Source organism: Leucoraja erinacea, chromosome 8, assembly GCF_028641065.1.
Source record: "Leucoraja erinacea ecotype New England chromosome 8, Leri_hhj_1, whole genome shotgun sequence".
Classification (NCBI taxonomy): Eukaryota; Metazoa; Chordata; class Chondrichthyes; order Rajiformes; family Rajidae; genus Leucoraja; species Leucoraja erinaceus.
This window is the reverse complement of record NC_073384.1, coordinates 17,304,685-17,319,541: the sequence shown is the minus strand read 5'-3', so window position 1 is coordinate 17,319,541 and position 14,857 is coordinate 17,304,685. Positions and strand designations below refer to the sequence as shown.

The following is a 14,857-nucleotide window of genomic DNA, read 5'->3' as shown; positions in this document are numbered from 1 at the left end:
TTTAAGTTTTAGTTTTAGAGATGCAGTGTGGAAACAGGCCACCAAAACTGTGCCGACCAGCGATCCCCGTACACTCGCACTATCCTACAGACTAGGGACAATTTACAATTACCGAAGCCAAATCAATCTACAAACCTGTACGTCTTTGGAGTGTGGGGGGGGGAAACCGGAACATCTGGGCAAAACCCAAACGGTCACAGGGAGAACATGCAAACTCCATACAGAGAGCACCCGCCGTCAGGATCGAACTTGGGTCTCTGGCACAGCAAGGCAGCAACTCTACTGCTGCACCACTGTGCCGTCCACTGGGCTGATACTGGAACATACAGACACTGAGTGTTCAGCATCCAACACTGGGGCATGCACGCAAGGTGTACAGTATCTGACGCATGGACACATACAAGGGGTGTACATCAGCCGATACTGGGGCACATACACAGACAGATACACGCACTGTGGGGGTGTACAGGGAAGATAGACACAAAATGTTGGAGTAATTCAGCGGGTCAGGCAGCATCTCTGGAGAAAAGGAATAGGTGACCTTTCAAGTCAAACCTTTCAGTCTCAGAAAAATCCTTTCTTCAGAAAAAGGTGAATCGACTTGAAACATCACCTATTCCTTTTCTCAAGAGATGTTGCCTGACCCATTGAGCTGCTCCAGCATTTTGTGTCTATCTTTGGTATAAACCAGCATCTGCAGTTCCCTCTATGCCCGTCCCATTACCTGTACATGATGATGTTAATAAAGCAGCTGTCTTGCTTGTAGCAGGGGCTGAGCGGAATCTCATCAGCACGAACAAACCGCACCTCGACTGGGAAATGGACCCGAACGTCGGCATTCCTGTCCAGCCATTCCTTCAGCTGAGCCAGCGCGATGCCTGTCTTGTTGCTGTACCAAGCAACCACAGTGTTGATTAGAAACCTCCCCCATTCCTCATCTTGCCCAGGCTCGGTACCCGAGAAGACGCCAACCCAATAATCCTGGGAATACCATGTCCTAGTTTCATAAAATCAAGCCCAGATGACATTGAACCAGTAGGCAGTCTTATCCAGAGGGGGGAGAAAAGGTGTAATTGAGGAGCTTGTGAGCAGGAGAGAGGTTAAGCAAAACACTATATCTTTCATGGTGAAAGCATCGGGTGGCACAGCTGGTATTGTGCTGGTGCACACCTTCAGTAGCCCCAGGTTTGATCCCGAGCTCCAGTGCTGTCTGTGTGGAGTTTGTACGTTCCCTCTGTGAATGTGTGAGTTTCACCTGCTTACTGGGGATTCCTCCCACACCCGAAAGACCCGCGGAAACGGTGGGTTAATTAGTTCCGGTAAAGACCAGGCCCTGTGTTAATGGGAATGAGGGGAGAATTTAAAACAAAATATTAGTGTAAACGGGTGTCTGCCAGTGGGCGAGGAGCCGGGTCAGAGGGCCTGTTTCTCTATTCTACCCACAGAAGAGTTCTTTGAGGGCCAATACAGGGGAAATAGTAGATAATATATTTGGATTTTCCAAAATGTATTTGACGAGTATCTACGGAAATCTCACTCTGAGGGTTTATGGGGATAAGGATAAAATGTTAACAGAAGTAAATGATTGGATAACTGCCAGAAAGTAGAAATAAAAGGACCATTTCCAAATTGGTAAGCTACAGATAGTGTTATACCTGTCAGTGCAGCCATGAGAGTCTGTATTAATGACCTGCATGAAGAGTTAGTGTAAAGAGTTATAGTTTGCTGGTGATATAAGAATAAGAGAGACAGTGAATGGTGAGGGGATCATAGCAACCTTGCATAGGGTTGTAGGCTGTGAGAGGGAAAGATAGTTGGCACAATGCTGATTATAATGATGCCAGATAATCTCCTCTCTCTGCACATGATCCATATCCCTCCAGTTGATGCATATCCATGTGTCTATCTAAAAGCATCTTAAACACCACTATCATATCTGCTTCCACCACCACCATTCATGGCACATTCCAGGCACCCGCTGCCCTCTGTAGGAAAATAGACAGTGTCAAGGATCAGCTGTTAAATAGCACAACTGCCTTAGGGATGGTGTAGCCAACTCATGCTCCTCATATATTCTCATTAGGCTTCAGGCAGTAACCTTGTGGGGCACAAACTGTGGGTGGAAACCCTGCAAATACAAATTCCACAGGAGGCGGAGAGCAGACTGGATGAGATGGGGAGACTGAGAGAGTGAGGGAAGAGATGGTGAGGAGAATGAGAAATTCAAGAGGGAAAGTTGCATGGTCTGAGAGATGCGAGGGGTAAGAAGTCAGAGTGGAAAGGAAGGATGATAAGAAGTGGCTTAATGGAGAGAGGTTGAGAGGATGGAGAAACAATGAGCGAGGCTTAGATGTTCCAACACCCCTCTCCCTGCCTCCCCACCAGTCGCACAGAGGGGAGAGGCTGCTTACATGGGGATGGCCCAGTCTGACACGTGTTGCTTGAAGAGGCACTCAAAGTTGAAAGCTTTGTCACTCCGTTTCACCTGCGTGACCTTTGCCGAATAAACAAGCCAATAGAAAAAGCGAGTGACCCAGGGCACCAGGCGGGGGAAGAGGGCGCTGCAAAATAAAAGTCAGTGGTCAGGATTGGACTTCAGTGAGCCGGGGTCAAGGTGCGAGGGTCAAAGCTCAAGCGGGAACATATAAATGTTAGCCTTATCGTCTAGACCATCACCTCAGCATCTAGAATGTGGTCACATTCAGTTGGCAGGGCCCCTTGTTCGCACATCTGATGCCAAAGTCCAGTGCAAACACCCTCAACACAATAGTGGCAAGGGATTACCATCAGCAGGGAGAAAATGCTTTAACAACAAGCGCACAGAATCGTTAAAAAAAAGTTAACAGCCCCATCCTGTCGTGGGAATTCGTGGCAAAACTGAGGGAAGTTTCAGGCAGACACTGAGCACCTCAAGTAGCTCAGATCATGGATGTCAAATAGAAACAGCAACTCACAGCCCAAACATACTGTCTGTTTAGTTTAAGAAAGAACTGCAGATGCTGGAAAAATTGAAGATAGACAAAATTACTGGAGAAACTCAGTGGGTTAGGCAGCATCTATGGAGCGAAGGAATAGGTGACGTTTCGGGTCGAGACCCTTCTTCAGACTGTTTTGTTTAGTTTAGTTTAGAGATAAACAGCTAGTGCATTGGGGATCGCTGGTCAGCGCGGAGTTTTTCCGCGTTCTATCTCTAAACTAAGCTACACTTCTTGTTTAAGAAGGCACTGCAGATGCTGGAAAATCGAAGGTACACAAAAATGCTGGAGAAACTCAGCGGGTGCAGCAGCATCTATGGAGCGAAGAAAATAGGCAACGTTTCAGGCCGAAACCCTTCTTCAGACCAAACCAGCTACACTTCCGTCTGAAGAAGGGTCTCGACCCGAAACGTCACCTATTCCTTCGCTCCATAGATGCTGCCTCACCCGCTGAGTTTCTCCAGCATTTTTTTCTACCTGCACTAAAAAGGATGCAGGTTGTGTGCATGGTGTCATACTGTGATACTCCAGCAGAGGGCAGTGCTCAGCCAATATCAAATCCGCAGATTTGCTTGATAATGGATGAGAGGAGCCTCTTGTTTTACCAACTTCTCCCCTGCCTACCTTCCCAACCCTCAGCTCCCCGAGGCAACTCGATTTGTTCTCATAACTCTAACTCTGACCAAGTTTTAACCCTGACAAACAGTAAAAACATCAGACACAACCCTCCTCACCATTGAGATCGTGACGCGGGGAGGGTTGTGTCTGATGTTTTTACTTGAGGTTCAGCCTCAAGAAAGTGGCATCCATCATCAAGGATCCCCACCATCTCAGACTATGCTGCGAAAATGGGGCAGGAGGTACAGAATCCTGAAGTCCCACTCCACCAGGTTCAAGAACAGCTACTTTCCCTACAAGGTTTTTGTAGAACACAAGTGCTGGAGTAACTCAACAGGCCGGTCAGCATCTCTGGGGAACATGGATAGGTGATATTCCGGGTTGAGACCCTTCCACAGACCTCATGTTCACCTATCCATTTCCTCCAGAGATGATGCCTGAAGTTACTCAAACACTTTGTGTCCTTTTGTGCATTAACCAGCGTATGTATTTCCTTGTTTCTAGGTTCTTATACTGACCTGTACAACTCTAATACTAACTCAGTAACTGAACTCTATGGCCAACTTCTTGCACTAATATGGACTCACCTATTCTGATTGTGTTTCGCACTAATGTCTTGTTTTTCTTTCGTAGTCTTTTCTTTTTACTGCCTTGCAGAATTTTATGTCTAATTTATGTATTTATTTGTTATGAGTGTATATGCCTGTGATGCTGCAAGCAAGATTTTCACCGTACATGTACCTCACCATACCTGTGCATTTGACAATAAAAAGGATAGACACCAAATGCTGGAGTAACTCCACAGGTTAGGCAGAATCTCTGGAGAAAAGGAAAAGGTGACGATTCGGGTCAAGGGAAGAAGAGTATCGACCCGAAACATCACCTATTCCTTTTCTCCAGAGACGCTGCCTGACCTGCTGTCACTCCAGCATTTTGTGACTATCTTCAGTGTAAACCAGTTTGTTCCCACACATATGACAATAAACTTGACTTGAAACCTACCTTTGCACCACAGTGTCCAAATTACCCACGCCAATTGACTGGAAAATGCTTGAGGTTGGTTCATGTGCAGAGATTTTAAAGATCACATTGAATTTAGTTTAGTTTAGAGATACAGCGCGGAAACAGTCCCTTTGGTCTACCGAGTCCGCACCGACCAGCAATCCCCACATATCAACACTGCCCTACATTTGTACATTTAAAACCAAGCCAATTAACCTACAGTACATATTTGGAGTGCGGGAGGAAACCTAAGATCTCAGAGGAAACCCACGCAGGTCACGGGGAGAATGTACAAAAGCTCCGTACAGACAGCACCCACAGTCAGGATCGACCCCGAACCTCTGGCGCTGTAAGGCAGCAACTCGACTGCGACACCACGTCCTATTGATTAACACTTGAGATGTTTGTGGTTATCTTAAATGTGGATTAAGGAGTCGAGGTTGAAACTGGCTCTTCTGGAGCATTAAGGCTGGGCCGCTGAGGTTGTGGAACGGTTGGCTGAGAGGTTAACAACAGGAAACATCGGGAGGATGGAACTGGAGGAACGCAGGATTGGGGAAGGTCCCAGAGAGCAGGGGGCGAAAGACCCGGAGATTTTTCAGGTCGGTGAAAGGGCAGCACGGTGGTGCATAGGTAAAGTACTGTACCACTGCGTGACGGGACTGTATCACTGTACCACTACGAGATGTACATAGGCCAATTGGCTTGGTATCATTGTAAATTGTCCCTAGTGTTTGTGGGATAGTGTTGTGTGCGGGAATCGCTGGTCGGTGCGGACTCTGGCTTGAAGGGTCTGTTTTCACGATGTATTTCTAAACTGAAAATGAAACTAAACGAGGGAGGAATTTGAAGATGAGCACAAGGAATTTAAAGGTAAGGTGTTGTTGAATCCAGAGCCAGGGTGGGTGCTGGGGACAGATGTATGGAGGTTTTGTGCAAGGTCACGGGCAGCCGTTATCAAGATGGGCATTAACTGTTCCTTGAACTGCCACTGTTTCAGAGGGCAGTTTAACATCAGCCATGTAGGGCGGCGCAGTAGCGGAGTAGCGCTGCCTCACAGCACCGGAATTCCGAGTTTGACCCTGACTACGGATGCTGTCTGTACAGAGTTTGTACGTTTTCCCCGTGACCACATGGGGTTTCTCCGGGTTCCCTGTTTTCCACCCACATTCCCAAGATGCGCAAGTATGTAGGTTAATTGGCTTCTTTAAATTGTCCCTTGTGTGTAGGATGCGAACCTGGGATAACATAGAATTTAGTGTATGGTGATCGATAGTCGCCATGAACTTGGTGAGCTAAAGGCCCTGTTTCTTCGCTGCATCTTTAAAACTAAAACTAAACAAAACATGTTTGTGATCAGAATTCACACACAGGCTAGACTGGGGAAGGTGATATATTTTCTCCCCTGAAAAACAAATGGATTTTCCATAAATCTATTTTCCTTCCAAAATTGTTCAATGAATTTCAGATCCCTGGGTCTCTGTGATGGAATTTGAACTGTCCCTGGGGCATTGGTCCAAACCTTTGGGAATTGGACGGATATGGAGGGCAGATAAAGGGAGTGTAGCCAGGGGTTTGCAATGGCTATATCTTGGTGTGTGATCTTCAACCTGCACTCCAATGGGCTTGGTGCTCCCGGGTTGGGATCGGAGACCTGAGACATTATCCAGTGAGTCTGGCGATTTAAGGGTTGGGAGTTGACCATTGATCCCAGGCTGGTGGGCTGGGCAATTCTCTGACTGACCTGATCCACAGAAGCAGCTCCAGCAGATAGTAGCCAATGGCGTAGTCCCACAGCCAATTGGAGGTGGTCTTGATCGGCTGTTAGAGACAAACCACAGCGCGGATGTGAGAGAGAGAAAGAGAGAGAGCGAGAGGTAATGGGGGGAGTGCGAGAGAGAGATAGGGGGAGAGAGTGAGAGGGGGGGAGGGGATGAGAGGGAGAGAGAGAGGTGGAGTGAGAGGGAAAGAGAGATGGAAGGGTATTGAGGGAGAGACAGGGAGAGAGTGAGAGAGAGAGAGAGAGAGAGAGAGAGGGGGAGAGTGAGGGAGAGGAGGAGTGAGAGAGAGAGAGGGGGTGAGAGAGAGAGAGAGAGAGAGAGAGAGAGAGAGAGAGAGAGAGAGAGAGAGAGAGAGAGAGAGAAGAGAGAGAGAGAGAGAGTGAGTTGAGAGAGCGAGAGGGGGATGTGAGGAAGAGAGAGAGATAAAGGGGGGGTGAAAGGAGGAAAGAGAGAGAGAGAGAGAGAGAGAGATAGGGGGAGTGAGAGATGGGGCAGTAGATCCACACCTCGGAAAGGTATCTGAGGGACCTTCCCTGTTATCCCTCGTGCACAGAATGCCCGGGTCTCTTGCATCTAATGTCCACAGTATTGAATCCTTGTGGATCCCTTCCCCATCTTGAAGCAATTATTGATAGTCACACAACATGGCAACGGACCATTCAGCTGTCCAAGCTAATCCCATTTGCTCATGTTCAACCCATACCCTTATAAACCTATCCCATCCATGTACCTGTCTAGATGACTTTTGAATAAACTCAAATTGTTTTCTCTGGAGCAACAGAAGAGGAGACATGTTGGAAGTGTTTAAAACTATTAGAGGCAATAATAGCATGCACTGTCAGAATCTTTTTCCCAGGGTGGAAATGCCATAGAAGGCATAGGTATAATGTGAAAGGAGGAAAATGTAAAGGAGATGTGCGGAGATGTCAATGGATGCCTAGAACACATTGCCAGAGGTGGAGGTGGAAGCAGATTAGGTTGGGGCATCAAGAGGCTTTTAGATGGGCACACAGATATGCAGGTAATGGAAGGATATGGATCATGTGCGTGTAGAGGAAATTAATTTAGCGTTGGTGCAGATATGGTGGGCCAAAGGGCCTATTCCTGTTCTACTTTTTATATTGTTAATGTTGTAATTGTACCCACCTACAATGCATTCAGAAAATATTCAGCCCCCTTCACTTTTTCCATATTTTGTTACATTACAGAGTTATTTTAAACTGGATTAAATTCATTTTTTTTTTAAATCATCAATCTACACACCGTGAAGAAGCGAAAACAGGTGTTTAGACATTTTTGCAAAGCAATTAAACATATCACATTTACATAAGTATTCAGACCCTTTGCTATGACACTCCAAATTGAGCCTAGTTATCCTGTTAGACTATAGACAATAGGTGCAGGAGTAGGCCATTCGGCCCTTCAAGCCAGCACCATTGATTATCCTTGAGATGTTTCTACAACTTGATTAGATTCCACCAGTAGTAAATTAAATTGATTGGACATGATTTGGAAAGGCACACACCTGTCTATATACGGTCCCACAGTTGACAGTACGTCAGAGCAAAAGCCAATCCATGAAGATGAAGGAATTGTCTGTAGACCTCCGAGACAGGATTGTGGCGAGACCCAGATCTGGGCAACGGTATAAAAGTATTTCTGCAGCATTGCAGGTCCCGAAGAGCACAGTGGCCTCCGTCATGCTTAAATGGAAGAACTTTGGAACCACCAGGACTCTTCATAGAGCTGGCCGCCCGGCCAAACTGAGCAATCGGGGGAGAAGGGCCGTGGTCATGGAGGTGACCAAGCATCCGATGGTCACTCTGACAGAGCACCAGAGTTCCTCTGTGGGGATGGGAGAACCTTCCAGAAGGACAACTATATCGGCAGCACTCCACCAATCAGGCCTTTCTGGTAGAGTGGCCAGACGGAAGCCACTCCCCAGTAAAAGGCACATGACAGCCCGCTTGGAGTTTGCCTAAAGGCATGAGAAACAAGATTCTATGGTCTGATGAAACCAAGATTGAACTCTTCAGCCTGAATGCCAAGCGTTATGTCTGGAGGAAACCAGGCACCGCTCATCACCTGGCCATTACCATATATACGGTGAAGCATGGTGGTGGCAGCATCATGCTGTGGGGATATTTCTCAGCGGGCAGGAACTGGGAGAATAGCCAGGATCGATGGAAAGATGAACGGAGCAAAGTACAGAGAGATCCTTGATGAAAACCTGCTCCAGAGCATTCTGGATCTCAGACTGGGGCGGAGGTTCACCTTCCAACAGGACAACGACCCTAAGCACACAGCCAAGACAACGCAGGAGTGGCTTTGTGACAAGTCTGTGAATGACTTGTTTTCTCTTTTTTATTATGGAGCATTGTGTGTAGATTGGTAATAAAAAAATGAATTAAATCCATTTTAGAATAAGGCTGTAACGTAACAAAATGTGGAAAAAGTGAAGGAGTCTGAATACGTTCTGAATGCACTGTATACCACTGCCTCTGGCAGTTTGTTCCACAAACCCATCACCCTCCATGTGAAAATGTTGCCACTCAGATCTTCTTTAAATCGCCCCCCTCTCATCTTAAAGCTATGCCCTCTAGTTATAGAATCCTCTATCCTGAGGAATGACTGTGATCATCCACCTTATCTATGCTCCTCATTATCTTACTAAACTGTGACTAGGTCACTCCTCAGTCTCAGTTCTGTCAGTTCAGTTTAGTTTATAGTCACGTGTATCGAGGTACTGTGAAAAGACTCCTACACTGCAGAGAAATCAGACCTAGCCTATCCAGCCACCCCTTGTAACTAAAGCCCTCCCGTCCTGGTAACATCTTTGTGAATATCTTTGATGTTCTATCCCCTGCTCCCCCTACCCACATTATGCCTCAAGTCTTGTCAGAGGGCACACGCTCCTGTTCAGTAGAAAAGCCACACTCACACCCAAACTCTTGCTTGTACATTGGGAGGGTGGATTGAAGCTGGGTTAGGTCTGCGTAGGGAGGATGGAGGGTCATTGTAGGAAGGATGTTGAGAGGTTTCTAGGTGGTGGATTGTTGCTGGGACAGTGCCTTCAGAAGGAATTCTGGTCATGTCACAGCCTTCTGTAAGACCAGCACTCTGAGTCTAGCCCAGTCAGAATAAAATATGGGAAACTCCCAAATGTAGTTTAAGAGTCTTTCTTTTTCCTCCTTGTCTCTCTCTTTCTCCTACTTTGTCTTTACCCTGTTAATTCACATTCTCTCTCTCTATCTCTCCCTCTCCCTCTGTTTCCCTGTGTATTTATGACTCACTATTTCTGCCCGTCTCTCTCTCTCTCCCTTGATTTTGCTGCCTCTCTCTCTCTTTCTGTCTCCCATGGTGTATATTTCTTTTCTCCCTATCTCCCTTTCTCTCTCTCACTGTTCTCTCTGTCTCTTTTCCACTGCGTATCTTTCCCTCTCTATTTTCTCTCTCTCCATTTGTTTCTGTTTCTCTCTCTCTCTACTTCTCTCCCACACCCCGAATATCTCCTTCCCTCCTCCCCTCTCTCTCCAGCCTACTCTCTTTATTTGTCTCTGTCGCCGTCTCTGCTTGTCTGTCGGTATGTCTTTCTCTTTCTACCCCACCCCTCTCTCTGTCTCTCTCACATTCTTCCCCTCTCCTTCTCTATGCATGCTTTCTTTCTCACTCTCTGGCATTCTTTCTCTCTGCCCCTCAAACTTCCCTCCCTATCCTTTCACTAAAAAAATATTTCTAAGTAGACACCAGGAACTGGGCATTTTGTTGAATAATAAACATTGATGGTGTTGCATCCACAATGTTTGTGTAATGAAGCAACAAGGGAAGCGAGCGATCTCATCAGGTGGGCTGTTTTCAATTTATCTCTGATTCTGGAGAATTGTGATTGATCTCGAAAAATATCATGATTCATGAGAACAGCAGCTGAGATGTTTCAGCACTAGGCATGACTCCCTCGGTCACACATCGCCCAGTGCAGCACGTTTCAGGTCATCAGGGAGTGGGACGTATTACTGTCATAGTCAGAACTATAAAGCACGGAAGTGGACCATTCGGCCCAACCTGTCCATTTAAGGTCCCATTTGCCCATGTTTGACATTTCCCTCCAAACCCTTCCCATCCATGTACCTGTCCAAGTGTCTTTTTAACATTGTCATTGTATCTCCTTAACTATTTCCCCTGGCAGATCCCTCCATATATGCCGATCACTCCGTGTGAAAAAGTTCCCCTCAGCTTTGTACTAAATCTTTCCCTTCTCACCTAAACTGATCTGCTCTAGTTTTTGATTCCCATTCCCTGGAAAACAATATTGTGCGTTCACTTTATCTATGTCCCTTGCGATTTTATACATGGACGTCACTCTCAGTCTACTAGTACTCCGAGGAATAAAGTCCAAGGCTGCCCAACCACCTCCTATAACTCAGTCCCTTGAGTCCTGGCAATATCTTTGTAAATCTTCCTTGCCTTCGTTCCAGTTTAAAAACAGATTAATCAAAACTGAACACAATGCTCCAAATGTGGCCCCAACAACGTTTTGTACAGCTGTGATAGAATGTCCCAACTCCTGTTTTCAATAACTTGAGCGATGAAGGCCTGCATGCCAAATATTTTTTGCACCACTTTGTCAACTTATGATGCCACTTTCAGGGAAGTATGTACTGGTACTCCTCGGCCCCTCAATTCTATAACCCTACCGCTCACTGTGAAGGTCCTGCCCTTGTTTGGCTTCCAAAAAGCAACACCTCATACTTATCTGAAGTGAACACCATTTGTCTTTCAGCCTCCTTACCAAGCTAACTAAGCTATAGCTATAACCATTGACAACCTTCTTTATTGTTTACAATACCTATTTTAATATCTTCTACAAACTTGGTATTGCAGTCTTGCACATTTTCACCCATTCGTCACAGACCTCCAGTCCAAAAAAACAAACTTCCACCATCATACTCTGCTGTTTACAATCAGATCAATTATGTCCAGTTAGTTATCTCTTCCTGGGTCCACGCGATTTGACCTCCCAGACTAGCCTACCTTATCAAAGGTATTGCTCAAACCCATATAGGCGATGTCCACTGCTCTGCTCTCATCAATCCTCCCAGTGAGCTCTTCAAAAAACGTGCATAGATTTGTGAGATAATATTTCTTCATACAAGGCCATGCTGATTGCTATTGAGGGAGTGTAGCGTAGGTTCACCAGGTTAATTCCCGGGATGGCGGGACTGACATATGATGAAAGAATGGATCAACTTGGCATATATTCACAGGAATTTAGAAGGATGAGAGGGGCTCATATACAATTCTTAACGGATTAGACAGTCTATATGCAGGATAAATGTTGGGGGAGTCCAGAACCAGGGGTCACGGCTTAAGAATAAGGGGTAGGCCATTTAGGACTGAGATGAGGAAAACTTTTTCACCCAGAGATTTGTGAATCTGTGGAATTCTCTGGCACAGAAGGCAGTGGAGGCCAATTCAAGAGAGAGTTAGATATAGCTCTTAGGGCTAATGGAAGGTATATGGGAAAAAGCAGGAACAGGGTACTGATTCTGGATGATCAGTCATGATCATATTGAATGGCATTGCTGGCTCAAAGGGCCGAATGGCCTACTCCTGCACCTACTTTCTAGGTTTCTGATTATCCCTAAAAATGTCCTTGTCTCTCCAAATGCATGTTGATCCTGTCCCTGAGGAATCCCCCAGGATCTGACCTACCACTGGCTTATAGTCCCCTGACTTCTCCTTGAGTCTTTCTTAAATAATAATACAAAGTTAGCCAACCTCTAGTCTTTTGGAATGTCACCAATGGCTGAAGATGAACCAAATGTCTTTGCAGGGGACTTGCAATTTTTCTTCCCTAGCCTCCCAGAAGTTGCAAGAATGGATTTGGCCAGGCTGTGGGGATTTATCCACCTTGATTTGCTTTAAGATAGCCAACAATTCCACTTTGCTAATTCGTAAATGATCCAAGACACCACATTTCATAAAACCATTCCTTGTCTCCTTCTTTGCCCTAATCAGAACGTCAATATATCTCATTAACCACTGCTCCCTTCACCCTAACAGGAACATGCTGTCTCTCAATTCAAACCATTAGCCTTCTCCCTAATAGGTACATGCTGTCCCTGAGCTCCTGCGATCAATATCATACCTGTAAAAGCCTTCCAATTGCCACATGGTCCTTTACCTGCTAACAGTCTCACCCCGCCCTAATGTAACTTATTCGACTGTAATCATGTATTGTCATTCCGCTGATACAACAAAAAGCTTTTCACTGTACCTCGGTACACGTGACAATAATCTGAACTGTAAACTGCGGGACCTTAACTTGTGGACCAGTCCTATCTTAGTCCATAACTATTTTATAATGAATAGTATTATGGTCACTGGACCCAAAGTGCTCCCCCACAGACACTCAGTCACTTGCCCTACCTCGTTCCCCAAGAGGAGGTCCAGTTTTTTGCCCTCTCTAGTGTGGCCCTCTGTACATTTATTGCAGTGACTAGTGACACAGAAACTCAGAGAGCAAAGGTATGGAGCACTGCACCTTGTCCGTGTGGTTGCCGTAGAATACCGTGGTCTTCTCCGTGTGAGGAAACCAGAGGAAGCGGAAATACTCCGACTGTTTCAGGTGAATGTCCAGATCATTCAGAACCTGCAGGTGTTCAAAGACAGACACAAAATGCTGGAGTAACTTAGCGGGTCAGGCAGCATCTTTGGAGAAAATGAGAAGGTGCCGTTTCAGGTCGAGACCCTTCTTCAGACCTGTGTTTACAGACAATTGTTCAGATCTCTAACAAGTCCCTGCACGCAGAGATAATCATTCACACCACATCCATTCTAGCTGAACAAATTGTCAATCTCATCGCTTTTTATACGAGTTTGCCATACACAAATTGGATGCATTCCAACATTACAGCACTATCTATATAACAAGACCATTCAGGCTGAAGATACATTGAGATTGAAGAGAATGCAATGGAGAATCCGTGTGAAGAAATATTCTCTTTTTCCCTAATGTTATTCACTCCAAGGCAAAGCCGCCCTCTAGACTGGCACCCCATCCACCACCCTGACCATTCACTCCCTCCACCACTGGTACACAGTGGCTGCAATGTGTACCTTGTACAAAATGTACTGCAGTTACTCACCCAGCCTATTCCCACAGCACCTCGCCTCAGACACTGAGGATAAGGACAGCAGGTGTAGAGGAATGCCAAGCACATCAATGTAATCTGAGGAAAGCCCATCAACACCTCCACTACCTTAGAAGATCCAAGAGTTTTGGTATGTCGACGAATACTCTCGTGGACATCTACAGGTGTACAGCAGAGAGCATGTTGACTGGATGCAACGTGACCTGGTTCAACAACCCGAACGCCCAGGAACAAAGACATTTGCAAGAAATAGTCAACACTGCCCAGTCCATCACGGGTACTTACCTTCCTACCACTGAAGGTATCTACAGGAATCGCTGCCTCAGAAAGACAGCCAGCATCATCAGAGAACCTCACCACCCTGGCTACACTCTCATTTCACTCCTGCCATTGGGAAAAAGGTTCAGGAACCTGAATACAGTAATGTCTAGATTTACAGGATACTATGTTTACATATCTGCTGTGCTGCTGCAAGTAAGAAGTTAATTGTTCCATTTCTGGACATATGACAATAAAACACTCTTGACTATTCTTGGAGTCCCACACCATCCCAACTAGGAAATATATTCCCACTCTGTTGTAGCCACGGGTCAAATTGCTGCAACTCCCTCCCCATCAGCAGGAGCCCCTTCACTAGAGGTTTAGAGAAACAGCGTGGAAACAGGCCATTCAGTCCATGTTCAACCAATGATCACTCATACACTAGTTCTACCCTACACACTAGGGATAATTTACAGAAGCTAACTAACCTGCAAACCTGCATTTCTTTGGAGTGTGGGATGACCCACGTGGTCACAGGGAGATCAGAGAAAACCCATGTGGTCACAGGGAGAATTTACAAACTCCATACAGACAATGTAGTTAGGATCAAACCCGAGTCTCTGCTGCTGTAAGACAGCAAATCTACTGCAGTGCCACTGTGCTGCCCCTTGCTACCACTGTAGAAAGACTACAGCAGTTCACCAGCACATTCTCACCTGATTCTCGAGGGCAGTCAACAGCGAACAGTGAATGATGGCATTCATCAATGCCTACATCTAAGAAACATAGGTTATTTTGTACTTCTACATAGTGGATATGTGTCATAGAGGGTTATAGAGTCGTACGTTGTGGAAACAGGCCCTTCGGCCCAACTTGCCCACACCGACCAGCTTGTCCCATCTTCACTTATTCCATCTGCCTGCATTTGGCCCATATCCCTCTAAACCATCCTATCCATGTACCAATCTAAATGTGTAGGAATGAATTGCAGATGCTGGTTTTCACCAAAGATAGACCCAAAATGCTAGCGTAACACAACGGGTCAGGCAGCATCTCTGGAGAAAAG

At 46.0% G+C, this 14,857-nt stretch overlaps 1 protein-coding gene across 1 annotated transcript in view; it reads right to left on the bottom strand.

Moving 5' to 3' along the window:
* Positions 1-14,857, bottom strand: part of LOC129699371 (L-gulonolactone oxidase-like) — a 37,198-nt gene that overhangs the window by 2,304 nt on the left and 20,037 nt on the right. The window contains exons 7-10 of the mRNA XM_055639090.1: positions 12,921-13,028; positions 6,340-6,416; positions 2,412-2,561; positions 725-889 (exon numbers count right to left, since the gene is read on the bottom strand). Coding sequence (XP_055495065.1) covers positions 725-889; positions 2,412-2,561; positions 6,340-6,416; positions 12,921-13,028 — 500 coding nt within the window. The remainder of the gene's footprint in view (positions 1-724; positions 890-2,411; positions 2,562-6,339; positions 6,417-12,920; positions 13,029-14,857) is intronic.